The sequence below is a fragment of the Caloenas nicobarica genome, chromosome 11, assembly GCF_036013445.1.
Source record: "Caloenas nicobarica isolate bCalNic1 chromosome 11, bCalNic1.hap1, whole genome shotgun sequence".
Taxonomy (NCBI): Eukaryota; Metazoa; Chordata; class Aves; order Columbiformes; family Columbidae; genus Caloenas; species Caloenas nicobarica.
The window spans coordinates 22,132,243-22,157,036 of NC_088255.1; the positions used below are offsets into that span (position 1 = coordinate 22,132,243).

The following is a 24,794-nucleotide window of genomic DNA, read 5'->3' on the forward strand; positions in this document are numbered from 1 at the left end:
GGCAGCGGAGCGAGGGCAGCCTGTTCTGAAACCAAACCCTCGTCCTTGCAGGGGGTGAGCGGCGCGGGGACGGGAATGACTGTTTCTGATGCAACTCCCCCACGTTAGGATATCCTGGTGTTTTCTAGTGCTCTTGGTCTTTGCTTCTCTGCAGGGTTTCAAGCGTCATTTGTTGCTAAGAATTCATGTTCTGTTTGTTAGTAAAACTGGCAGGATTTTCTGGGGAGGGCTGAGGCGCAGGGACCCCAGCCGACCCCGCATGGGTGCGCCCCGCCGGGGCCGCTGAGCAGAGCTGGCTGGGAGAATCGGGAAAAAAAGAACATTTTGGTTTGGCGTTCCGTTTAGTCATAGGAACAGAGAGGAGAAAAGATGTTCCCACCTTCTGGCGCTGGCGCCAGCACCGCGCCAAGCACAGCGCTGGGCTGGGTTTGCGGCCGGGACTCAGCCCCGGTGATGGGAGCTGGGGGGCAACGGGTTACGGTCCCGAGCCGAGAGCTCGAGCAGTTTCATTGCTGAAAGAAAGGAGCAGAAGGGAACTGGGGAGGGGGTGCTGAGGGGTTCCCGTGGTCCCTCTGCAGCATCGCCCCCTCCGTCCGCCAGCACAGCAGGGGCCGGGCATGGGCATGGGCATGGGGATGGGGATGGGGAGGGAATTGCTCCCCTCTCCTCTTTGCGTGAGAGCTGCATCTCTCCTGATATCTCTTAACACTATAATTTAACAGGTTAAGGCATTTTTCTATTTCGCAGGAAGTACATTGGCAGAGTATTTGTTTTGCCATTTATACTTCATGTATTTTTTTGTGTTTAAAAAAAAAAAAAAAAAGGAATTGCAGGAGCTTTCTGAAATAAACCGTTCCTGTTTTAGGTAAAAATAGCCATGAATGGTCCCAAATATCTAGTTTTAGAAATGCTGTTCTGCAGGAGGGCTGAGAACCACAGATTGTTCCTAATGGAACAGATAATTTTTCATCAGTTGCTAGTCTGCTTTGGCAAAGCAGAAGGAATTGAATATAGTGTGTAGTATTTCCAGTCCTGTCCTGGTGGACTGCCCAGGGATGGAGCAAACCAGGCAATGAAGAATGACGCTTATCTGAGCAGAAGGACTGATGGTTTCTTTTAACTTTTGTTCATGTTTGAGACAGATTTGGGCTCAAGAATCACAGAATGTCCTGAGCTGGAAGGACCCACAAGGACCATCGGGTCCAACTCCTGTCCCTGCACAGGACACAGAGCTCTGAGCAAGGACTTTGGGATTAGGTCCGTGATACTGGGTGACCATTTATTTTCCTTTACAATTATTACAGGGCTTTAATTTGGGAAGCTGCAGACACTGAAATTGGGGGTAGTGAAATGCAGAATACAAACACAATCTGATTGTGCCATGAGGTGATGGAAGAAATAGAAGGTTCGGTCATCAGTCTTTTCTATATGGGTTATTTTTTGCAACAAGTCTCACATGTAATTCATTCATGTGTATTAAATCCTCTACCAAGATAGCTCTGAGTGTAATATATTTACAGTAACACATTATTTCTACTCTGCTTTCTTTAAATTCATACATCTCAACATTTCTTTATCTTATCAGCTATTCCAGTGCTCTTTACAAATGCTAAGAATAGTTAACTTGTTTACTCTTCCTCTTTGGGGTCAATTTTTCTCTATCTTTGAAAGAGGTTGAAAGAAAACTTCCTAAATTCTCACAAGAAATGTTTTTCTTTTGGTATTTCTGACTCCGTAATTACAGCCTAAAAAGATTTGCTCTCTAGGCCGCTTAAAATTAGTCTCTGAATCCTCTGTGACTTATTCTTTCTCTTCGTTAGCAAGCCCGAAAAGAAATACTTCACAATCTCTCAGGCTGAGCAATGCGGGGTGAGCCAGGCCTAGGCACAACAAGAAATGCGCTCATTTTAGGAACTGGACAGAGACTGGAAAAGGTTTTATTGTTTGCTTGGTTGATGTTGTTTGGGTTTTTTGTTTTGTTTTTTCATTTTAGTTTGTACTGTTAGTGCTTGAATGATTATAGGCTTTTGAAAGTAATAGTTTAGGAAATAATACACATAATAATACACATAATTTCCTTAAAGATGATACAATGAATGCTTAAGTGCCCACTTCACTCATGCTGGGTTTGCAGATCTGCTTCGGGAATGTATTTTTGTTTTGTTGACTCTAATGACTAAAGGAAATGGAAAATAATTTAGAAAAAGAATCCTCAGTGTAATCATATACGCTGGCTCTTTAGTAAAATGAAGCAGGAGTCAATAGATCAATGATCTTGATCTCCTGGTAAGGACAGATAATACAATCCTTTTATCTCATAGTTATATATATAATTGTAGGATGGGGAAGAGCTACGTGTTTGTAAGCGAAGATATCCCTCTGTGCAGTTTAAAGTAAAATGTCTTGAAAGTGGAGTTCAGTCTTTGTTTCAGTCGTTGTCCATCTGCAAAGAAAACCTCCCAGGCTCCGTGTCCCCCCGCCCAGTGCTGCTCTTCTCCTGCAGCCCCACCTGAAGTTTTGAAGAGTCAGAACCTTTTTTTTTTTTCCATTTCCAATGCACGTGCGCAGGAAAACGGGCCAAGAGCTCCCATCTCACTGGGCACCGAGCTGCAGCCAGCCAAAGCTGCTACATCTATGGGCTTTCCTCCCTCTTAACTAAGTTAGGACACAATTAATAATGTGATTAATCATGCAACACATTTAATAAAGAAGGGCCAGGGAAACTGGATGTTTTCTAGTAATCCAATATATAAAAATGCTGGGGGGGGGGAATAAGAAAACCAAGCCCCTAAATGCCCCCCCTCTAATCCTGCTCTCTCAGCTCTGCTGGTGGTTCAGCTCGTTGTATAGTATATATACATGGTCCTGATGTATCTCACCTTCCAAAAAGTAATTGTGTTGGAAATCGGGAGGATGAAGTATGGAGCAGGTGAGTGGCATCAAAGTGATTGGCACAGCTGAGAAGAGAAGGGTGTGATTGCTGGTGAATAATGGTTAGTCCTAAGGAGAGGAGAGGTTTTGCTGTTCCACCGAGAGCAGCCAGCTGCGGAGCTGGGTTCAGCTGTTCTCCACGGATCGGGGCAGCACTGGCTTTGCTTCTCTACACCCAGCAGAGCAGCCGAGGTTCTTGCGTTTCTCCCAGGACGGTATGTACATGGGCACCTGCGACACGATAAGCTCCCACAGATATTTCTGAAGTAAAACTAAGCTTTTACTTCTTTAAGTTCTTTCCTGGGGTGCTTGGTTAACCTATTCAGAGTAGCCTTCGGTTGCCCTTGTAATGAGGAAATACTTTTAATCCGTGTTTGCAAGTTTAGTCGGTGTTTCTCAGCTTAATTACCGCTTCATATAGCATAAATTTCCTAAGAAGAATATTCTAGGACCTAGTGGAAGGAGTTGCTGTGACTGTGGAAGCTCTGGACATCCCGTCTGTTCTCTGTGTGCCGGGGCTGCCACATCGGTTTTGTTGCTAAAGAGATTTGTATGGAGAGAGCCCGGGTGTCCTCTGGCCTCACCCCTTGGGTTTTGTTGTTGTTTGGGTTTTGGTTTTGTAGCTTGTTTGGGTTTTTTGTTTTTGTGCACCAGGGGGTTATGTGAACCAGAGCAATTCAAAGCCCCAACTCTATCTTAGAGTAGTTTCCAGTAGCATGATGCCACTTCTAATATTTATGTTTTTCATGCTCTGTTAAAGTTTGCATTAAGCAGTTCACTTATACAGAGCCAAGGTCAAAGTTTAATACCATACTGCAGCAACAGTGGAATTAAATTGGGGCGCTTTATTTAAAAAAAAATCTAAATGACACCTGAACTCTTTCTTTAATGTCTCCTTAGAATTTAAATTATGTTTTTAGCTTTGGTAATTATTTAAAATGCTGATGTGTCAATCCCCAAAGAGAGAATACTTGTCTCGAGTATTGCCACTTGAAATTTTGGGAAGTCACACAGATGTTCATCTCCTCATTATGGAAATAATGTATTTGGTTAATGTGTTGGTATGAAGAGAGGGGAATACAAATTATCTTGCAACTTGAGAGCCATTTAAAAGTTTCCTTATCTTTAGGCTGCTTTAGTCGTCCCTGCTAAGGCACCTCTGAGGAGGGATGTCCCCCAGATCCGCCCGGTTTGGAGGTGCCGGTTCCTGGCTCTGGCTGCTGCCCAGTTCCCGGTAGCTCCCAGTGCTGTGATTGCAGCTCCTGGGGTGCACATCGGAACCGCAGAGAGATGAGGAGAGGATCTGAGCCACGAACTGGCCAAGGGCACGTGGCTGGTGGTCCTTAAGGGTGGGCAGGGTCCCCAAGGGGATGCTGAGCTGGGAGTGGGGGAGCCCTGCAAAACGGAGAAAAAAAAAATGCAGAGGTTGAGGAATGGGTGCATAGGGGATTTGCTGTTCCTGAAATATTTAAACCAAATTGTAAAGCTTTTTTGCTTTCCCTAAAAGCTGCAGGATGTTCCAAAGACAAGTACCAGGGGTGATGTTGGTGTTTCTGTGTGGGACCCCCAGCCTCGGGGCCAACCTGAGTGATGGGGCCGGATCCCCCAGCCCCCAAAATCATCCCTGCTATCTTTGTCTGTTGACATACGAGTCCGAGCCCTTGCTCTGGACGGTACCGCGCGGTTCGACGTGATGAACGCGCACAGCCGGGTGGAAGCTGGGACTCGGTGCCAGCAGCCTCGGCTCTGGAGACGGACAGACAGCAACCGCATCGCCCTGGGCCCATCCTGGCACGCTCTGCAGGATGAAATTATTAAAGCCACCTTATGATCAAGAAGTCGGTTGTCCAAAATCGATGAAGTTTTTTTTTTTTTTTTTTAAATACTTTAAGGAAAAAAGAAGGGAAGAATGCAATGGAGTTTTCAGGTAATATTTTCTTAGGAGTGTTATCTCACGGGGAATTCGAAGATAAGATTGGTAGCATATGTAACAATGGTTTAAACTGAGTCGTGGCTTTGCTGTGCTCAGCTGTGCGTGGTTGGCCCCGGTTGTGCCCGTTTGCGTATGGGCTGCACCTGCCCGAGCTCGGGCTGCTGTGGGTGCTGTGGAAATGACACTCTGCACAAAAGGGGCATCATATTAAACAGCATTTTGGACATGCAGTGTTACTTTCATCTAGCCAGTGTTACCATGTCAACAGTAAAAAAATATGTGGCAGCACTCAAGGTCTGGTTTGGGGGACTCTGTGTGGATAAGTACAGGTCTGCGAGCGGGCATATAAATTTTAAGGTACCCAAATATTTTTCCATATGCTGTGATTATTCCTGTTGACATGGTAACACTTCAGCGAGGCGCAGGGAAATATGTACGGAGGAAGAAAGGAAATTAACTGTGTGTATTGAAGGAACTGAAGGCAGGATAAGGAAATAATATTTGAAAGGTGGTGAATCGTGCAGCCTGGGGCTCCCGGTGCGGGGCAGGAGCGGCCGGCCGGGGCTCGTGTGTCGCCTCCTGCTCCCGCCGCGGGAGAGGACGGGCTTGGATTTCCTTTCATGGTTGGTTTGCTGGGAAGGTCTAACAATGCGGCCAAGTGTTGATTTGGTTATTTGCACGTTTATTTTAGGTCTGTGTGCCAGGACGGCACGGCAGGGGGTGCATTGACCACCCCGGGGTTATTTGTGAGTTTACGACTTAGAATTTGGGTCGTGTATCACAGGATGATGGAAAGTTACCTTTTGTGTAGCATCACTGTATTTAGCATGTTCATTATGTGTGCTGATTGATTTTCTTTTCTTTACTGCTAATTTTAAGCTGTTGAACATCTTTAGGGGTTACTCCAGTCCCTGCGTTACAAGATAGAGGAATTTCTGTATTTTTATCCTCGTTTTAAATTATGCAAGCAGATGACTTGAGTTTAAATGCTTTTTAGTATACGCAATGCGTGTTTTGTCTGCTGGTGCTATCAAAGGGAAGAAAACCGCTCTTGTGTTCTGCATTTAGACCTTCTGCATCTCTCTGATTTTCCTGTCTGTGTTATTATAATGAAACGGGACATCTGTGGAGCAGCTTCTCCCATTTGGTCAAAAAGGCTGGGAAGGAAGAACTCGGAAAACTGACGGGAAGATGACGTCGATGCATATGAAAGGATTTAGTTAAATACTTAATTGCAAATGAAAAACTGAAATAACAGCTCAGAACTTGGGGTAACTCTAGTTAATAGGAAGGAGTGCTGTGCAGCCTGAGTTGCCACCGCTCTGCTCCGTGTCCCGCGGTGACACCGTTTAACTCTGCTCGAGTTTCACTGCTGCCAAAGCAGAACACAAACGGATCTCTTTTTCCATAAAGCAGAAAGAAACAGTTAATTTCAAGAAGACTGGGTACGTGTGTGAGAGAGAAAGCAAGCTATGAACTAAATTCCCTTGTGATAAGTATTTAAAAAAATAGACTTTTTGCTCATCTTCAGGTATGAGGAGAAAAGAGTAATTCATGGATAAGGTTGTGGTAAGACGAATAGCCCACTTCTAGTAGCTGGGCAGCAGGAAAGGATGAATTACTGGGAGAGTTATTCTGCTTCGGGATGTGTTTTAAGCCTGTTGTGTTTGCCCGATGCTGGTGATAATCCCTCACTCGCAGGAGTGGGCTCTTGTGAGCTGCCATTCTCCCTTGGCTGGGACTCTGCGTATTGCAATTCATAAAAAATTATTCATTCCAGCAGCAGGAGTCGTTTGAATAAGAAGTGCTGAGCTGAAAGGAGAGCACCGTTTGCATTAAGCAGCCCTGGTGACTTATACTGCTGTCAACTTCCCGAGTCCCTCTGGCTGAAAATGCAGAAACCTCGTGCGTTATGAAGCTGGGGGAAGAGGAGGACGAGTCTCCTTCATCCCCTGCCCTGGAACATCCCTCCCGATGCTCCGAGACCTGGACTTGGGCTGGTTGTTGTTCGTAAAGCAGACGGAGGGTCCCTCTGCCGCACCAGGGAACCCTCCGCAGCTGGGGCCTCTGCCCGCTCTGGCAATAAAAAATACGAGAAATAAATTCCGAGTTTCCTACTAACTGTTTATATTGATATAAATGGGAGCTTTGTGAAAGTCAGAAGTGCCTGAGGGCAATGAAATGTAGAATAATGAATAATAATATACTTGTATATTAACCTTTCTACTGCAGCGCTGGCTAGACAGCACCTAGGTCATGATCTTATTGCTGTGGCAGCTGTATAATTTTATAAAAGTGATAACGATGATACTTGGCCGATAGGTATCTATTTCCATAATAGAAGCTTTATAGCTTAAAACCCTGGATTTGCCCTAAATATGGCAAGCGGAGCTTCTTTTGTACGTGCTTTATATCATGCAAAAAGTCAAACGTGATATCAACTAAAATACCCTTTTTTCACTGTTCTAATTAGCAACTATTGGAAAAAACCAACAACTGCAAAGCATTTTTATGGCATGAAGTTAATAAAATCACTTAATATTATAGCCTTATTGAGTAAGAAGGTCAAGAAAATATCTGTAGACCATCTTAACGGCTCCATAATACTACATAGTGTGTGGTTTGGGCAACATAATAAAATCTGAAAAAAGACTAGCTGTCTTAAAATTGATCTTATCATTCCACACCTAATGCTTTTATCCCTGACTTAATGTCAGTAAATTAAACTATTATGGCTTGAATGCTAGGAAAATTGGAAAATTATTTGAGTAGCTGCTTTCAACTCACTTGGCATCAGTAATTGTAGGAAGTGGTGGGTAAATAAAAGTTGTATAACTAGTAATCGTTAGTGTGGACGTACTTTGGATAAAATAGAGAAGAATAAAAATATCATAAACTGATAAAATCACTACTCGTTTGCAATTGGGTCAATATGTTGTATTTGCTCACAAGCCACATGGGCTGAGAATGAAAACATTTTAGGCACATGAGAAATGCAGTCGGTCAACAACTTTGTGTTTTAGTTAGGATTAATTATTTTCCTTATTAAAGAACCCCAGAGCCCTCAAAGTCACTTCTGACATGAGGAATAGATGCTTCGCAGCCTGGGCGGGGGATTTGGTAAACAAGGAGTGACAGAAAGTCTCTCTCAAAAAAATCTGGTTGGTTCATGCCAACAGCACATGGTCACTGGGGATTTTCAGGTTCAGCTCCTGCCATGCTGTAGCTTCTCTTGGCTGTTGATGGTTCCACTGGTACCGGTTCGGCAGTAGATCCCCTGTTTTAATCTTCATTTTCCTTGGGGATTGCTCTTTTTCAGTACCTCCCTGCCAACCTGCTTTTTTCCCCTTTTTCCCCCTCTGTAACGCAGCTGACCGCAGCAAACCGCATCGTTAGTCTTGGCGCCGGGTTTATCCTGCCAAGCACGGGTAATTCCCATCTCTGCCGGGGAGGCTGAGCGTTGTGCTTGCAGGCAGAGCATGGGCAGCCTGTAGCATCAGATGGAAAGAGAGATGTGAGATTAATGGTAGAAATCAGTCATTTGGGGGTTTTTGGGGTGTAAAAAGCAGGCACGAGTCAGCAAGCTTCATTTTCTGGTTGAGAATCGAGCTGCTGGTCTAAGCGTTCCTGGCTCGGTGGCATCTTTCTTTGTAACGCTTGTCATCCGGTCCCTTTCCCCTACCCCTCGTTTTTTGGTTTCTGTGGTGGTTTGGGGTGGTTTTTTTTTTAAAGCTTTTTTCATTGCTACATAGTTAATTTATATATTAATCCTGGGGGTGCAAAATAAATGAACCCATTAGGTAGTGTCATCTCTCTATGTGTAAGAATAACGATTTAATCAAATTACAGTGATTTAAAGTAATAAGACACTTACTTTAATTTGTAAAATCTCATAACTATATCTCTTAGAGGTATTTGCTGAAAAAAGTAATTTTCTTAAGTAAGATGTATGGGGAACGTTGAGAAATCACTAAATCTTGTCCCACAAGTGCAGCACTTGGCCATGTACAGGAGTTAGAAGTGGTTATTCCTACTTTTACATTGAAGCATCCAGCTTTTTTGGTTGGGTCATCTAATTCCCCGAGGCCCTGAACCCTAAACTCTTATGTTTAGCACTATGCTGTAAGTTGTCTTAATGTTCCACCCAGTAAGGAATTAATAGAAATCTGGGCTGCTACGTAACTCCATCACCGTCAGTCAGTCACTTGCCTGCTTGTCTTGGTCAATAGAAAATAATGATAAAAAAATGTACGCTCTTTAATAGAGATCTATATTCCTTCTTGAGAATGCAGAGGAATCATTAAAAAATCAATGAGAATGTTATTATTTGTTATTAAATCTGTAAAGGTTTAGAGTAATTCTTATGGAATTCTATTACATTTCTATCAAGACTTATTGATTTGATCTTATTAAGTCATAGAGCGCTTTTCCCAGAGGTCAGTTAGTTTGGTACATCGGTAGGGTTTACTCTTTCTGAGCCACATGTATATTGTAGATCTCACAACTGAATATCCCCTTTGAAATGCCCTTTTAATTACGAGTAAAACTAACACACTTAGGTTTACAGGAAAACAGGCTTAGCTTGCATGTACCTAAAATCTAAGAGTATCTTCTAAATTTTCTTCTGACCCATCCACATGAATATTTTCCTTAGGGAATTTCATCCCAGAAATGCAAAACTGTGCTGCCTTTTCTAGAGACCGTGCATAGAAACATTCATAAGTCACTAATTTGTCATTAATTAAATAGAAGAGATGTGGCAGGAGAGTTTTGCTCAATGATTTCCTGGTGAAGTCCCTGGCTCAGCACAAACGCAGCGGGAGGGACCAGGGGCTCTGCCATCACAGGGCGGCTTCTTTTCCTGCAGCTTTGTGCACTTTTATTCTGGAAAACTTTAAAAACCACGATAAGGGCCAGACAAGCCAGACTGAGTATGCGGCTGGCTGTGGCCAGCCAGCCCAGAATTAATTTGGTGTGGTTTGTTGCTCGGGGTTTGTCACCATTCTGAAGCATCCTGATGTGTTTGTTGCAGGAAACACCTACGCCTATTTTTCTAGTGAGGCTGCAGGTAAAATTTTAATCTGCTTTCGGGCTGTTCCTGGAAGACCCCAATACTTATTCTTCTGGTTTGATTTTTGGTGATGATGTACTTTGTCTCAGGAGCAGTGGGCTCGGAGGCGAGTCGTGAACAGTAGGCTCAGAATTAGGAAAATACCTATTATAGTTGGGTCAATAGTTCACAAAGCTAATGCAAGGGGACAGATTGACCCCACTCCTAATCTGCTTTCTTATTTGAAAACATCTGTTTACATGCTGTCTATTTTGATCCGGTAGAGGATGGATTGCTACGCTAATTTAACGATGCTGTATGTTTTTCCTCCAACTCGGTTTCGTTGCGTGCAGTGCCAGATTGAGCCAATTTACCCACCTATTTCACTGAGAGAAATAGTTGGATGTAGTGCAAGGAACTTTTTTTTCCTGTCTTTCAGTGGAATAGGTATTCACTGTCATTTCTAACAGCAAAATCAAAAGGAACCGCGTGATCGTGCAGTACACAGAGATGATTTTGTGTCTATGAGAACCTGCTGCTTCTGGGTTTCCACTCTCTTCTGCAATACCCGTATGGGCTGGAAAGGGCCAGAATAGATAGCTGAGATTTGGATCTTCAAGGGATTTGCGCTTTTAGGATGGCAGATAACTTCTCGATGTACAACCAGCATTTTCAGGTCCTCTTTATGATTGAACTGCTTTATCCAGGTTTCGGATAATATATTTGTCCTTGTGCAAATCATTTGTTTGCCAAGTAAAACTAAAGGTGTACTAGGATAGTAATACAATAAAAATGTAGTAACAAACTGAATCTCCCAGGTCTAAGGAAGGAAACTTCCCCCCTCCCAGCTTCAGGGTGTTTGATCACCATGATGCACAGTTACCTCGTAGAAGTTGTGCTCTCTGAGTTTATCTGTACCTGTGTGGAAGGAAATTAAGGGAAAAATACACGCTAAGAAAAAATGAGGTGCACTGATAATGGCCAGATTAGATGAAACTGCCTTTTCTGGAGGTCTGGAGAGGTTAATTAGGAAATTAGCAGTATCGAGCTCAGCCTAATATCAGCTGCACCATGTAATTTCTTTTCATTCCTTATTGGTGTATATCTAATCCAAGCTTATTGCTTATAACAGTTTTTAATATGATTCTCTGTTGTACATATATCTTACCTAGCTTTGTACCTCGCAGTTAGTAGCAGAGTAACTTACTTGCAAGATGCAGCTGATTAAATAAAGTACGCAACGAACTTCTGTGTTTCCATGCTCATCTCCTGTGGCTGGAGGTGTGAATGTGTGCTGGATATTGAGGAAGAGAGAAACAGAATATTTGGTTTTCAGGCTGCAGTCTGAGCCAGACTTCATCTTTCTCCCCGTCTCCTTCCCCAGGGTTCGATGCCTATTTTACCTCCCGCACCCTGGAGAACAACAGAAGGAACGTGTGGTTTGCGGAGTACTGGGAGGAGAACTTCAACTGCAAGTTGACCATCAGCGGGTCCAAGAAGGAGGACACAGACCGTAAATGCACAGGTAACTCCAGGGCTCCCGCTCCTCATGCTGCTGAAAGATGCGCAGCTGATGTCAGGAGCTGGGCTGGAGGGAGATTGAAAAAATAAATTGAATTTTTGTAGCTTGTAGAGAAAATGGAACAGCAGCATCAACCTTGCAGGACAGGAGTACACAGAAGAACGTATTCTTTAATTCTTTCTATTTCTTCCTTTTTCTGGTTGTCCATCCTGCAGGAAAATTAGTATTTTCCATGGGACCCAGAAGTCCTTTTATTTGAGTGCAGGGTGACTTGAGGTTGTTTTGTTTGTTTTAGATGGAAAATATTTCCACAACTTGTGCTTTGTCACACATCTACAAATCACGAATTGGGCACCTACCGTGTCAAAGCACCATCTGCTCACAGTCATATACTCACCGTGTGCGTTTGAATTGAACTTTTGAAGGAAATGCAGCTGTAGGAAAGTATTAGCACAGAGTGAAATGTTCTTATTTCAGGCAGCATAAAATTGTTGATCAGGATTTTGTTCTCACTAATGTTATTTTTAAAAATGGGGTTAAATACACAGTAACATAGGAAACACCCTGTCTGCATTTGTGACTGAGTTTCCCGATGTTCAGCAGCATCTTCTTTGACCTCTGTTTTTCCTGGTGGCCAACAGTCTCGCTCCTCTTTTCCTTCTACGAGGCACTGCCCACCATTTGAAATGTCATATTTTCCTGGAGTCCCTGTTTCAGATCACATGGAAATTCAAGGTATTATTTTTGGTTACAAAGATGCCCCTGTAACAGTGGGGGCGATTTCATTTTTAACCAAGTTGTGTGTTTCTCAGCACAACCACCTTGATGACGCAGGCGATAGCATTCTTTGAACTTGAAGCGTTTGCTTTGAAAGGAAATGATGGCAGAGACGTGTGTTCTTGGAGTTACTCACACCTGAGCAAGTGCTACCAGAATTGCCAGTTTAATGACCTTGTGCTGAATTAAGACATGAGATTGAGGGTACTTACATTTAAAAAACTCAGAATTGCAGGTTCTGCCCTCGAACTGCTGAGACTTTGTTTGTGGCGCGAACCTTGGTCATGTGGGGTTGCAGCATTTGCTCGGCGTTTAAAATGCCGTGGAAAAGTTTTGCCCAGAACATCTAATATCTCCTGGTAAAGCCAACACCGGCGTGTGCCCCTCGCCTCCCTCCGCCTTTCCTTCCCACTCCTTAATTTTTCACAGCAGCAGTTTAAATGTGTTATGTTGAATAATTGCCTTGAATTTTGATCAAAGGAAATTAGTTCATAGGAGGATGTGTTTTTACTTTGATTGAAAATTGATGAAAACTTTCCATATTTCACATCATCTGCTTTTGGTTTCAATTCATGGATGGAGTAGGAGTGTTGTGCCTGGAAACAGCGCGGTTGCCACTGGGAATGCACCGCTGTTAAATCTGGCATTTGGAATCTCCCCAAAGGCTGGAATTCGACTGAAAATTGCTAAAAGATCTTTAGGATAATTTCTCAAGTGTCTTATCACCCTTATTGTTGATGCCATTATTTTATTAGTTGCTCGCAGCCTGTGCTCTCTGATGTGAAGGTAAAAACGATGTTCTGCCTTCCCTCCGCATAGATTGAGCAGAAATATTTGGTTTTGCTGGCTAACTTACCCTATCGAACCGAAATGCCGCGTTATAGCACGATATCGTACCAAATGACATGCCCTGACATCTTCCTTCCCTCCTCTGCAAACTGGAGGTAAATTGTGCACCAGATTTGAATTATGTTGCTGGTATGAGAGCCGTAATGTCTCACAGATGTAATAATATTATGGATTACCATCATCATTATTTAAAAATGTGATTGGTAACTTGTAATGCAGCGAGGTACTGGCCCACAGGCCACGGGTTTCTGACAGTAGCCGCGCTCCCAGCCCCGCTGGGAGGCTCGTGCTCCGAACAGAGACGTTTGCACCTTGCACTCGGTGCTGGTGGCGTCGGTGATGGAGGAGAGAAGCTGCTCCAAGCAGCACCCTGTGGGCAGCTTCATATCGCAACCTGCTGGAATTTTCCTATATGCAGAACTTCCACATTAATGTCATTTATATTTATTTAAACATGAAAATCTTTCTCTAATTGGGATGCATAAGATTCAGAATGAGAAAATGAAAATGCATTTAGCCCACCCCACCTTATTTCTAGACAAGAGTTAATACAAGACAATACTGCAATTACTAATGCTGTTTCTAGCGATTATTGTGGCACGGTTCGGGGCACGGTCCAGCGCTGCCGGGCTGCGCTGCTGCCAACGACACCGTATCGTCGTGCAGGGAATTTCTGGGGGCCGCGGGCCCTGCCAGAGCAGGAGGTACGTGTACGGCAGGAACAGCCCTTTTGCTTCTCCCCAGGGCTGAGAGGGACCCGTCCCTTCTGCAGGGGGTGTCACTTCGTTCAGGGGCTGCCTCTGCGCGCGCCCAGGCCCTGGGGCTGCTGCCTCCACCCTCCAGGGATGCTCCAGGTGGCCGCTGAGACTTCCTAAATTAAATGGGGAATCCAACATAACCGCTGAAACGGCATAATAGTTATGAGCATCGGGGTTAGAAATGTCATTGTTTTACTTCTTGCTGCTTACATTAAAGAGTATTAGATGCGTTCACTTCAGTCATAACAGACCACACCAGGTTAATGCATGAATATTTTGGGAAAGAGTAGTTTGCAGCACCATGCATTATGGTAAAAATGTGCTTTTCTAGGGTAGGATTAACAAAAGAAAAGGGACAGTCTTTTCAGAAGAGACCGGCGCTGGAGTTCATGGCTGTGGCTCTGCAAAGGGAGCCGTGCTGAGTGCTCCACCTGCACCACACGAGCAGAAATTGTACAGGGAAATATCTTCAGCTGGGTTCACAAAAACACATCACAGTAATATTGCCAGTTCCATGAGATTTAGAATTAACAGATCATAAAACAAGGATTTTTTTGGTGTAGATATTGTCATGAACCAGGTTGTTCATAAGTTTCAAAGCGATTACTGACATCAAATATGCAGTGCTGGATACTGAGCAGCGTTGCACCGTCCCAGCGCCGAGCAGGCGACAACCAGCAACCGTCAGCAACGTTTCGGGGCGGGTTTGGAATACTCCTGCTCCCGCGGGAGCATCCGCGCTCGCCTGCGGCAGAAAGCGCTGTCTGCCAAGGAGAAACGCGAGCGTGTGGAGTACAGCGCGGTGTCGGCTGGACCAGAGCACCCGCCTTGTTACTGCCTGGAGAGGGAATTGCCACACTTGACTGTTCTCACTTATTAAACATAGCTTTTAATTCAGATGGCTTTACACTCCAGGAGACTTAATGAAGTGATCTAAGGGTGATGTCACCTTGGATGTCATTTATCAGGATGTAGATTACTCGGGGAGCTTTTCTAATTATCCGTGAGTGTAATCAGTCTGGAGGCACAGCCCAGGCGGTGGCTCGGGCACTGACTTGCTCTAAAGAAAAGGCTGGGAGAAAGATCCTGCAAGATGAAGCGCCAGAAATTCAGCCAAAGGGTTCCTAAAAGAGAGACGGTTGTGTTTGGAATTTAAAGTGGAACAAGAAAAAATGCCTCAAAGGGACCTTGGTCTTGGTTTGCTCAAAATAAATAGTGCCCGAGAAATATATCGTGTACCCAAAATGCTGGAAGCCCAAGTCTGGATACCCAGGATTTGGCATCTCGGCCCACGTGTGGCACTGCCCAGCGTTTCATGGTGTGGAGAAGGAAGGGTGGGGGAAGACAGTCCAGGTAATTGCGACAAACCACTTAATTATCTGTGGTTTGGTTTAAAATTGTACCAGCAGCTGGGTTGGGGGTTTTTTGGTTGTTGTTTAGTTTGGGGTTGGTTCTGTTTGTTTGTTTGAGGATAAAGGAGCTAATATAATAGCAATATCTTGTATTTTTTTCACCAGCAGTCAAGATGGCTTGTACTACGAAGCCATATATTAGGGAAAGAAAAATAATGAGAAACAAAAATGTAGCAAATAGCAGAACCTGAGGATACAAGAATTTTGTTTATAATTGGACTACAAAAAGTGATCTAGTGCATTAATGGATTAGTAAAGTGCAATTTATTATGGAAAGAAAAATAGTTTTCAAAATAGCTATCAAAATTCCTCATCTCAGCAAAAATAAGTTGTCTGAGATGTTTCAAGCGACGTGTGGCAGATGGCCAATATCTAAAGCATTTTTATGACAAACGCCAGGACCCATAGCGTGCATGATTCGTTTCTTCTGAGAACAGCTTTACTGTGTCCATCGGGGTGAACGTCTGTCGGACTCGAGGGTGTGAGACCTTCGCTGCTCACGGTGCCGCATGAGTCGCGTGGGGAGAGGGGCTGAGTTTAGGCTGATTCCGCTGCTGGGGCTGTGGGTGCAGAAGTTCCCCGGTTCTGCTCACGGCTGGTGCTGCAGGTTATTCAGATGATTCAGGGATGACACCGAAGCTCCATCACAAAACTGCCCGGCGGTCCAGGCTGCACCATCGGCTCTTCCCATCAGAACGAGGCTTGTGGATATCGCCGCGTTGGGGTCCTGCGGCAAATATCAACGATTCTTCACAAAAAGCAGGTTGTGAAGGACCCAAACCATCCACAATTTGTTTTTCTGTTGTCCAAGAATCTGCAGCTTGAGAACCCTTCCTCTTTTTGCAGGTGTGCTCAACGTGAGCGTCCCTTGAAAAGCCTTTCCAAGGCTGCGCGGGGCTGAGCGCTTCACTTACCCACCAATTTTCTGTGCGTGGAGATGATGTTTTTCTGCAGCTGTGCTTCAGAAACCTGGAGGACCCTTATTATCTCTGTGTGCAATGCAAAGACAAGTTGGCTGCCTTGTGAGCTCCACGGCTGAGCAGCTAAGACCGTGGAGGTTGCTTCGTTGCTATCTCTCTCTCTTTTTCTGTTGTGGGTTTTTTTTTTAACGGAACAAGCATTTTTAAAAGGCAAGTTTTTTTCCTGTGGTTTGTTTTTTGTTTGGTTTTTGTTTTGTTGTGGGAGTTTTTTGGGTTGTTTTTTTTTTTTCCCAAATCTTGGCTAATGATACTCGATCTTTCTATCTGGCCACGTCCTTTTCTTAATGCCCACTGTCGTCGTCTATAAGAAGCCCTGCCTAGGCAGCTGTCTTAAGCTGTAATCTAGTCCTAAGCAGCGGTTAGTCAAGGTGCTGATGTGCAGAAATCCTTAACATAAGGCTGGCTGTCCTGAGTCCTACATACAAAATGTAAAATTATTTTCTTTGGGTCAAATACTCAGCTGGGATCCCTCTCCCAGCTGCCTCTGACGCAGGATTTACACGCCCGTGACTCGGGGTGGGTTTTTGCCCAGGATTCAGTGGCGTGTGATTGATGACGTGGGCAGGAACAAACCCGCTTTTGGTTGTCTCTGGTTCCAGAGATCGCTCTCTGTGTTTTCTCCTCCAGGCTCCAAGGTATGAAACGTGTGTTAATGTGTGTGTGCGAAGGTATGTAATATTTCAGTGCAGAAAGGGTAAAGACTACCATTTATCTTCTTTTGCTTGCCCTGCAAGCTATGAATAAGGTGAAAGGGCAGACCGGGGTGGGAAATGTATCTTCTCAATTTCATTCCGTGGTCTGGGCGGTGGTTTCCCTGCGTTGCTGGTGTCACCTGCCTCTCGTCCCTGTTTCTCAGGACACCGACAAACTTTCCTTGCTACTGAGTGGCTGAGCTGTATTTTCGTAGCATGTTTCCATTGACAAATTCTGCTTTTTCTTTTCTTTCTGATGGTGATCGTCTTGCAAGTTGTCTGTGATCTTACTTATAGGGTCCCTCTCACATGTCAGTGTTCAAGGGGGCAACAAAATCCCAGGCACTTCTCGTGAATGCAATGATGTGCTCTCCGATAAACTGGTTTTTACCAAGCCCAGCTCACCTTTGGGAGCCTCCTCTAACTTCTCTGGGCCACCACGGCTACGGCTGTAGCCCAGGGCACCGAGCCTTAGGTGAGCGTGCACGGTTAGCCAGTCTGACCTAAATTTGAAACCCAGGATTTCAGTTCTCTGTTCTTTTTCTTGATTGCATGGCATTTTATTTTGTAAATACTTCGACAGTCTTCAGACTGCCTAAACACACCAATGCTAACACACGTGAGGAAGAACGGCCAAGCTTTTCTTCTAAAGAACGTGGCATGCACAAACTTAGGAGCGAGCAAACCATGTTATGCACTGGCTTGAGAACTGACTGGCTATGTGCCACTCGTTCCAAACAAAATATTTTCCATATAATATCAAATTGTCCAAGTATGCATTATAGCTTAATGACATTTATGCTTACATTCGAAAAAGTTAATCTCATTTAGTGGTGAAGTACTTCAAAGTATATATACCTGAAATTGCTAAAAGAACCAACATTAGACCAGCCTTGAAGAGTTTATTCTTAAGGTAACTAGTTTTATGGATTTCTAAACTCTATTGTCTTTCAGAAATGCATTTCTTGGAGTCCTTTGTATTTCTGGATTGCCAAGGTGATTTGCTAACAAAGCCCCATGATTCAGATCTGTTGTCTTGCTATTTACGTACATGTTCCTCTGTTGCAAACTGCATTTTTACCCAAGTGCTCAAATATCAAGAAAGCTGCAGTTCAGGCCCTGCAATCTTTAAAGAGTGTTGCTTATGTACATGTGCTTGATCACCAGCTTCACTGGCAATTACTGCTGCAGGAAACTTCCTTCATTTGCACATCAGCACCAGAAAGTGTGAAGTGTCTGATTTACATCAGTGTCTGGTAGCCTGGTGCCGATTCTTTTTTTTTCCTTATTTTTTTTTTTGGTGCCTGTAGTACTTCAGCTTTGGAATATTAATGAGGTCTATTGCATATGTTTTAATAGGGATGTTGAATGCACAGAAATCATCTTGGGTAAGAAAACTATATCAGTTTTCTAATCTGCAATCTATTCTCATAGACACATACACACCTGAGAGCAGAAACTGGTACAGTGGGTTGAATCAGTGTCAGTGAGAAAAAGATCATTATCTGACAGGTAGAACTGGCTGTAGCTTCCCAAAACTCATTGCATCAAGGCTTTCTGTGAACTGCTGGATTATTATTATTGTAATTATTCTTATCCTTATGTAAATTGTTATTTCTGGTATGGAATAACAAATTTTCAGTAGGACTTTCTGCTGCACGATGCTCCTTTTGTTTTTTGCTTTAATGCTCATGAGTGAGGACCAGTTACAGTACAGGGATCTTTTGGTTTTTTGCTCTCCTGGGTGAGGAATACATTGTAAGGCATTGTGAGAGCCTGGCTTCCAGCGTGCGGTTTGAGATGTCGGCCGATGAGAAGCAGCTGAAGCTGATCACGCGTGTGTTCTGTGGGTGTTGGCGTCTCCGCATCACCCCGTGCAGCTGTCTCTGGATACCCAGCAGTGCAGGTCTCTGACTGTGGGTCAGGTGTGTATCAACTCCAGAAAAAAAGCCAAAAGTTTACCTAGCACAGAAGGATGTTCTTCTGTGTTTAGCAGTGGAAATGAGAAGGTTCATCTGCTTTCCCCAGGCAAATCCATGGGGATTGGGCTGATGGTCAGGAAATAAAGGCTTTTGTCTCTAATGGGATCCGAGTTAGGATGGGCTGTGTAGACAACTGTAGCTGCAGGGCTGTGTTATTGGATCTTGTATCTCTTTGTAAAATGACAATACAGGGATTATATTGCAAAGAGGCCTGATTATCATAGTCTGCTTGTTTAAATTACAATATTTACTCCAGCATATTGTTAATTTTCTCTCCAGCCCTCATACTCAGCTACTTTCAAATAAAGAGCCTGTTTGGAGAAGCCTCCAGACTTTATACCTCCTGTGTGTGCAGTGGTGTCTGCATCACGAGTGACTCTTTGGTCTTGTTTTGGAGAGCGCTGGATGTATGTACGTGTCTGTTAAAGACGGATCTGTGTGTTCTGTGCTGTTGTGTGTGTTTCTGGTGTGTTGTGGTTCCACCCGCGCCGCTGCTCGGGCTGAGCTCTGTGCGGAGCGGGAGAAGGTTCGTGTCGTTATGGAACAGCCCATGTGTGCACTTACCCACTTACAGACTAATCATTGTAGCTGTTGCATCCAGGATGTCTCTTTGATCCCAGGCATCAGGTTTCTAATGATGCTAAACGTGCTGGAGATGGATGAAGAGTATCTATTTTTCTGTTAGCACTTAACCAGCTGCTGAATTCTAACTTGTACAAATAATAGCTGCTTGTTTGATACTGTGAGCATTCTGCAATCTTTAAATTAAATCTCTTGTTAATGATGACTATCACCGGGTTCTCAGCAGTACTATTATGTAAGTTCTTCTGAAAATGTGTTTAATCCTTCAGAAACGGAACCAAAGTCTGAATTCATCTAATGTAAGCACCAATGAAGTGGGATTTAGATGTGTGTCTGTATGAATTACATGCCATAAACATTTTCCTTGCAACACTATTTATGCATCATAACCTATCCCCTACATTATGTGATGATCAACGAGTCCAGAAGAATCAGTTGAAGGGGAGATGTTGAGAAAACGTAATGTGGAAAATGATGTTTTCAGCTCCCTTTCCATCCAGGGAGGTGTCAACTGTGGCCGTCGTGGAGATGCAGACAGCGTAACCAGGCTTCTTCAACTTGCGTTTCATTTCCATGTCTTCTGAAGGAGACTGTACAACAGGACTTCTTTCTCTCTGCATTCTCAGTACTCTGGGCTTAGGGCTTTTTTTCCTTTCTTTGTTGCAGTATTTTTCTCTAGTGAAGCTTTGCCTGAAGGAAGAGCCCTGGCTGCTCAGTCTCTTAGGAATCATGATGAGCACTTGAGACTCCAGTAGGAAGCGAGGTTAAATTATTTGTCATCACCTTCAAATAGATCTTTTGGAAGCAAAAAATGCTGATGTCAATAAATTGCCTTTGTGTTTCATCCTTCTCCTGACATCCCAAGGTACTCCATTTCAAATCCGGAGAACAAAAGTGCGTTCTCTTGAAATCACTTTGTGTGCATGTGTCTTGGGTGGCAGCTACTTCATTGCTGCAAATAGTGTTGCTTTGTGGCTTCTGAAGATGGCCAAGTTAAAAAAAAAAAAAAAAAGGCAACCTGTAAAGAACAGCAGCATGATGTAAGAACAGCAGAGATATGCGCATCTCAGTGCAAATGGAGTTGATGTTTCCCTTCTGTTTGGTAACTGAACCTGTGTTGGTATGAAGGGTAGAGCACTCTTGTTCTAGTTGTGTAAATTCGTGCATTCTGGGTGGACAGTTACATTTGACTCCATATCTGGATGTTACTGTACAGAAATTCTTGGTGTTTAATACTCAACTAAGTGGCTGTTCTCAGTAGAGGAAAGCGTTCTTGTTACTGGAAATCCTAATAAGCTTTTCAAATCTTCATACTTGGACGCTGTTGACATTGGTCTTGGGGTTTTTTTAAGTGGATTTTGCTCAGGTTCCTTTCACAGCTTCTTCCCTGCTAAAGGTTTTCTTTCTGCTGTGCATTTGGCCAACTGTGCTTCTGGAACTGAATATGCCTAATCAGTATTGTTTGTGTGCAGCGTTTCAATCCCAGGCTCCTTTCCCTTGGCGCGCATTGCTCTTGCATTGCTAATTTGGTTATGGAGCTGAGCTGAAACCACTTAAAAGCATTTTCCTTGTCAGGGCCTGGAAATGTAATAAGTTCTGTAATCAATGAGAGGGGAGTGAAATAATGAAAAGGGCAGAGTGTGGATCTTCACAGTCTGGAAGTTCTCTTACCCTGCTGAATTATTTGCGGGATTTTAATGTTTTCAACATAACTGAGATTTAAAATCGAGGGGCTTTGGTAGAGGGTCTCTCAGATGTAATATGTAGAGCGAGTGTAACATGACAGTGGTGCAGTTTGGTAATTATAGAGGGAACCAAAAAAAGGAGGAAAAGTGTAGATAATTAAAGATGTTCCTACAGGGGGATTGTATCTTTGCTTATCTTTGAGCAGATCACTTCTGTGGACATACTTAGACATTCTTTATGCTCGCAGAATTTCTGTAAAAAGGTGGTGATCTCTCCGTGCTTGCTTGTAATGCTGGTCTGCTGCCTCTCCACTCAAAGAAGAAAAAAAAAAGGATGGTTTGGGACTCTGCCTCTCTTAAGAGCTGAAAGGATGTTAACAAAGGAATCTTCCCCACTCATATCCTCCATCCAAGCATTTACTTTGATCAAATGTCTCTAAAATATTTGAAGAGGTGGCTCCGAGGGCCGGTTTCTTGGAGGTCCTGGCGGCACCCAGAGCTGCAGGTCCCGCAGGAGGGTGATCAGAGCGTGTGATGCTGCAGGTGGAACAAGCGGGACGTGGTGTTGCCACCCTTGGAAAATAATAGATTGCACTTCTGCTGCTTTCATCAATGCGGCTCGCGACACTTCACAAGCAGTAATTACATTTTGCGAAACCCTGGTGAGATAGGTAAGTACAATCACACATTTTGCAGCTGGACAGATTGAATCCTGCAGGTGTTACTTGGCCAAGGTAAAATAAGAAGTTAGTGGACAATTTTTGGGGAAAAAAAAAAGAATCAAAGATTCCTGATTCTCAAGCTGTTGTGCTTTGCTCCAAGCTCTGAAAATTTGCTTTGGTTTGCCGCTTAGCTGCAGAGGCACCCAGTTATCTGTTCACGCAACCGTAAAAGCAAGAAATCCACCTTGTTGCCTGGTTTTACAGTCACTTTACCGGGTTGCAGATGGGGCAAGAGGGTCTGGAGGTTCTGACGCGCTGGGTCTTGGGGCGATCCAGGACTGACTTCAAAACACTGCTTTCAAAACACTGCTTTCCACTGGTGCACTTGGGATGACATAAAGCGTCTGGATTCCTTAAGTTCTCGCCTGCTCAAATCTTTTAAAGGCAATCAGTGGATTCTTGAGGGACATTTCGGTCTCTGCAGGCTGGGGAAGGGGGCACCTCGTCAATGTGGACAGACGGAGCTTCCTGAGGTGCTGGTATGAGCGGGCGGGTTCGCTCCGTTCTCTGCAGGGACCGTTCGGCTGCAGCTCCGAACTGATCCTTTCTTCCCTCAGTCTGGCTCCATCTTTCCATGGGAGACTGGGATTTGCAGCAGAACAAAACATCAGACTTGAAAATATCAGCTGTGCTTTATTTTCAGTGCTTTCTTCTTTCAAAGACGTACTTTGGGAACATATGGAGTCAGTGTTTTCTCTCTCTAAGATGGTCCCTGTAGGTTAAGAGTTTCATGTTAGTGATCGTGGTAGGATTTGTTTCCCTGGATTATGCAAGAAGTAGTGTTGATGATTCTGCTATCAAGAAAAGTTTTGGTTTTGTTTTAATTAGTAAAACCATAACTCAGGATGTTTTATTGTATTTACTAAAATGTGCAGTTCTTTAAATTCACTCTGAGAAGATTTGTGTTTGATAAGAGGAAAACACTGTTCCTCACTGTCCTTCTCTGTGTGTGTCTATACGTGTGTGTGTTTTCACCGTGCAGGACAGGAGAGAATCGGCAAAGACTCGCACTACGAGCAGGAGGGGAAGGTGCAGTTTGTGATTGACGCTGTGTACGCCATGGCCCACGCGCTGCACCACATGAACAAGGATCTCTGCGCCGACTACGCCGGCGTCTGCCCCGACATGGAGCATGCGGGCGGCAAAAAGCTGCTCAAGTACATCCGCAGCGTCAACTTCAACGGTGAGCTGGGCCTAGTGACCCAGGGGACTCTGTTCCTTTTAATTTCACTTTCTATATTTTTTTTTCATTCAAGTCTTTTATTATTTTTACGCTGGAGTTTGTGGCAGAAGACCATGTTTATTTAGTATCATTGGAAAATACCATGTTTTAGCCAAAGCAAATAGGCTCCTACTGCCTAAAGACAGAAATGGCTGCTGCTGGTTTAGGGCACCTTCCAGAAGACTGATTTCCTACAGGAGAAATAACTGGGTAAAAGCCTAAGCTCGTTCTGGCTAAATATGCCAGGTTTGAAACCCTACAAGTTTATTAGCATCACACATCATTTTTTCCTCTATATTTATATGGTTTCCTGTACTTGGACAAAACTAACTGCGTGAAATTCTGGTACGTTGAGCCCAGCTTAGCTACATGTTCAAGAGAAGGGAAAGGGGAGCTGAAGGAGCACAGCCAGAACAGTGTCATTTTGACAGAGTAGTTACTCCAACCTTCATCCCTCTAGTAAGTCTTCAGAGGTGGAACATCGTGGGAATGAGGATGGGAGCACTTGATCTCTTTGCTTATCACTTACCCACCTGTTCTTCCCAAGAGTGGTGGTTGAAATACCAGCTTCAGACAGTACAACAGGATTTTATTAACAAACTTATAACAAAATCCATGCGTAGCCAGTAGGACCTGAGAGATTTAAAGGTAGAAACTTAAATGGTATTTTCTGGTCAAGCTTTGTCATTTGTGCCAAGGATGTTTTTCCTTCCTGTATAAGTCATCTTATAAACAGCAAGGTGAACATGAGGAGATTTTAATTTATTTCCTTGAAGTAAGTGTTGTTAAATACAGCCAGGAGCAAATTTTGAGATGACTGATCTGAGAAGGTCTGGAGAGTTCTATCTACTCCCCTCACTTTGGAAGGTTAATTGTAAAGGACAAAGCTCCTGTAGAAGTAGTAGAGCGTTCATGTACAGTGTTGCACTTGGGCCATTTCAGTACTGAAAAGCAGCTCATACATGGTCGTATCTATTCAGTTCTTGCATATAAAGATGCTGAACAGCCATCTAATCATTTTAACAGAGCCGAGAAATAATTTATGAGAAATCGGGTGTCCAGCTAATGTTGCCTGCTGTCCAGCTCCAAGAATTGGTTTGCACTAACTTCTGTTTCTTTGTGTTTCCTTGGTCAGGCTTTTAAAAGTTGGCTTTTTCCTCCATTTGTGTTTGATTTACATGGCCAGATGGTGTTTTTCTTTGCTTGTATACATGCAAATTATGTCCAGCATAGGGACTGAACTAGTGGTTTGCTTTTTAGGATGGGAAGGAGAATGGTGGCAAAACTGAGATAGCTTAAAACCTTTTCAGTTTCTCTTGGCTCTCTGGATGTAGGCATTTTCCATGGGAAAAGAACCAATTCCTTTTAAGGGCCATTATCCAGGAGCAGAGTTTAGTTTTCTCTTGTCACATTCATAGTGCGAAGCCGCCCCCGTGTTTGCACGCCCAGGGTCCGTGTGCTCTTGGCTGTTCCCCTCAGCACACACGAGATTTTGAGGCAGCAGAGTTTGTCTCGGCACTGTTGACTTTGACCGTGAGATGGTGTCCACTCTCAATCTGCCTCCCGACACACAGCCGTGGACATTTCATGTGCATGTGGGGTTTTGTCAGGATATGGGGAACCCACAAATGTCTATGTTGTGTTTTGGGAGCCTCGCTTGAGCTCCTCCCCTGTGAATTGTACTTCTTTTTTGTCAG

General features: G+C 43.9%; 1 protein-coding gene across 2 annotated transcripts in view; it reads left to right on the forward strand.

Annotated features, from left to right (window-relative positions):
• Positions 1-24,794, forward strand: part of GRM7 (glutamate metabotropic receptor 7) — a 248,344-nt gene that overhangs the window by 143,712 nt on the left and 79,838 nt on the right. For both annotated transcript variants that reach the window (XM_065642466.1, XM_065642465.1), the window contains exons 5-6: positions 11,299-11,439; positions 22,858-23,058. In XM_065642466.1, the coding sequence (XP_065498538.1) occupies positions 11,299-11,439; positions 22,858-23,058 (342 nt within the window). The remainder of the gene's footprint in view (positions 1-11,298; positions 11,440-22,857; positions 23,059-24,794) is intronic.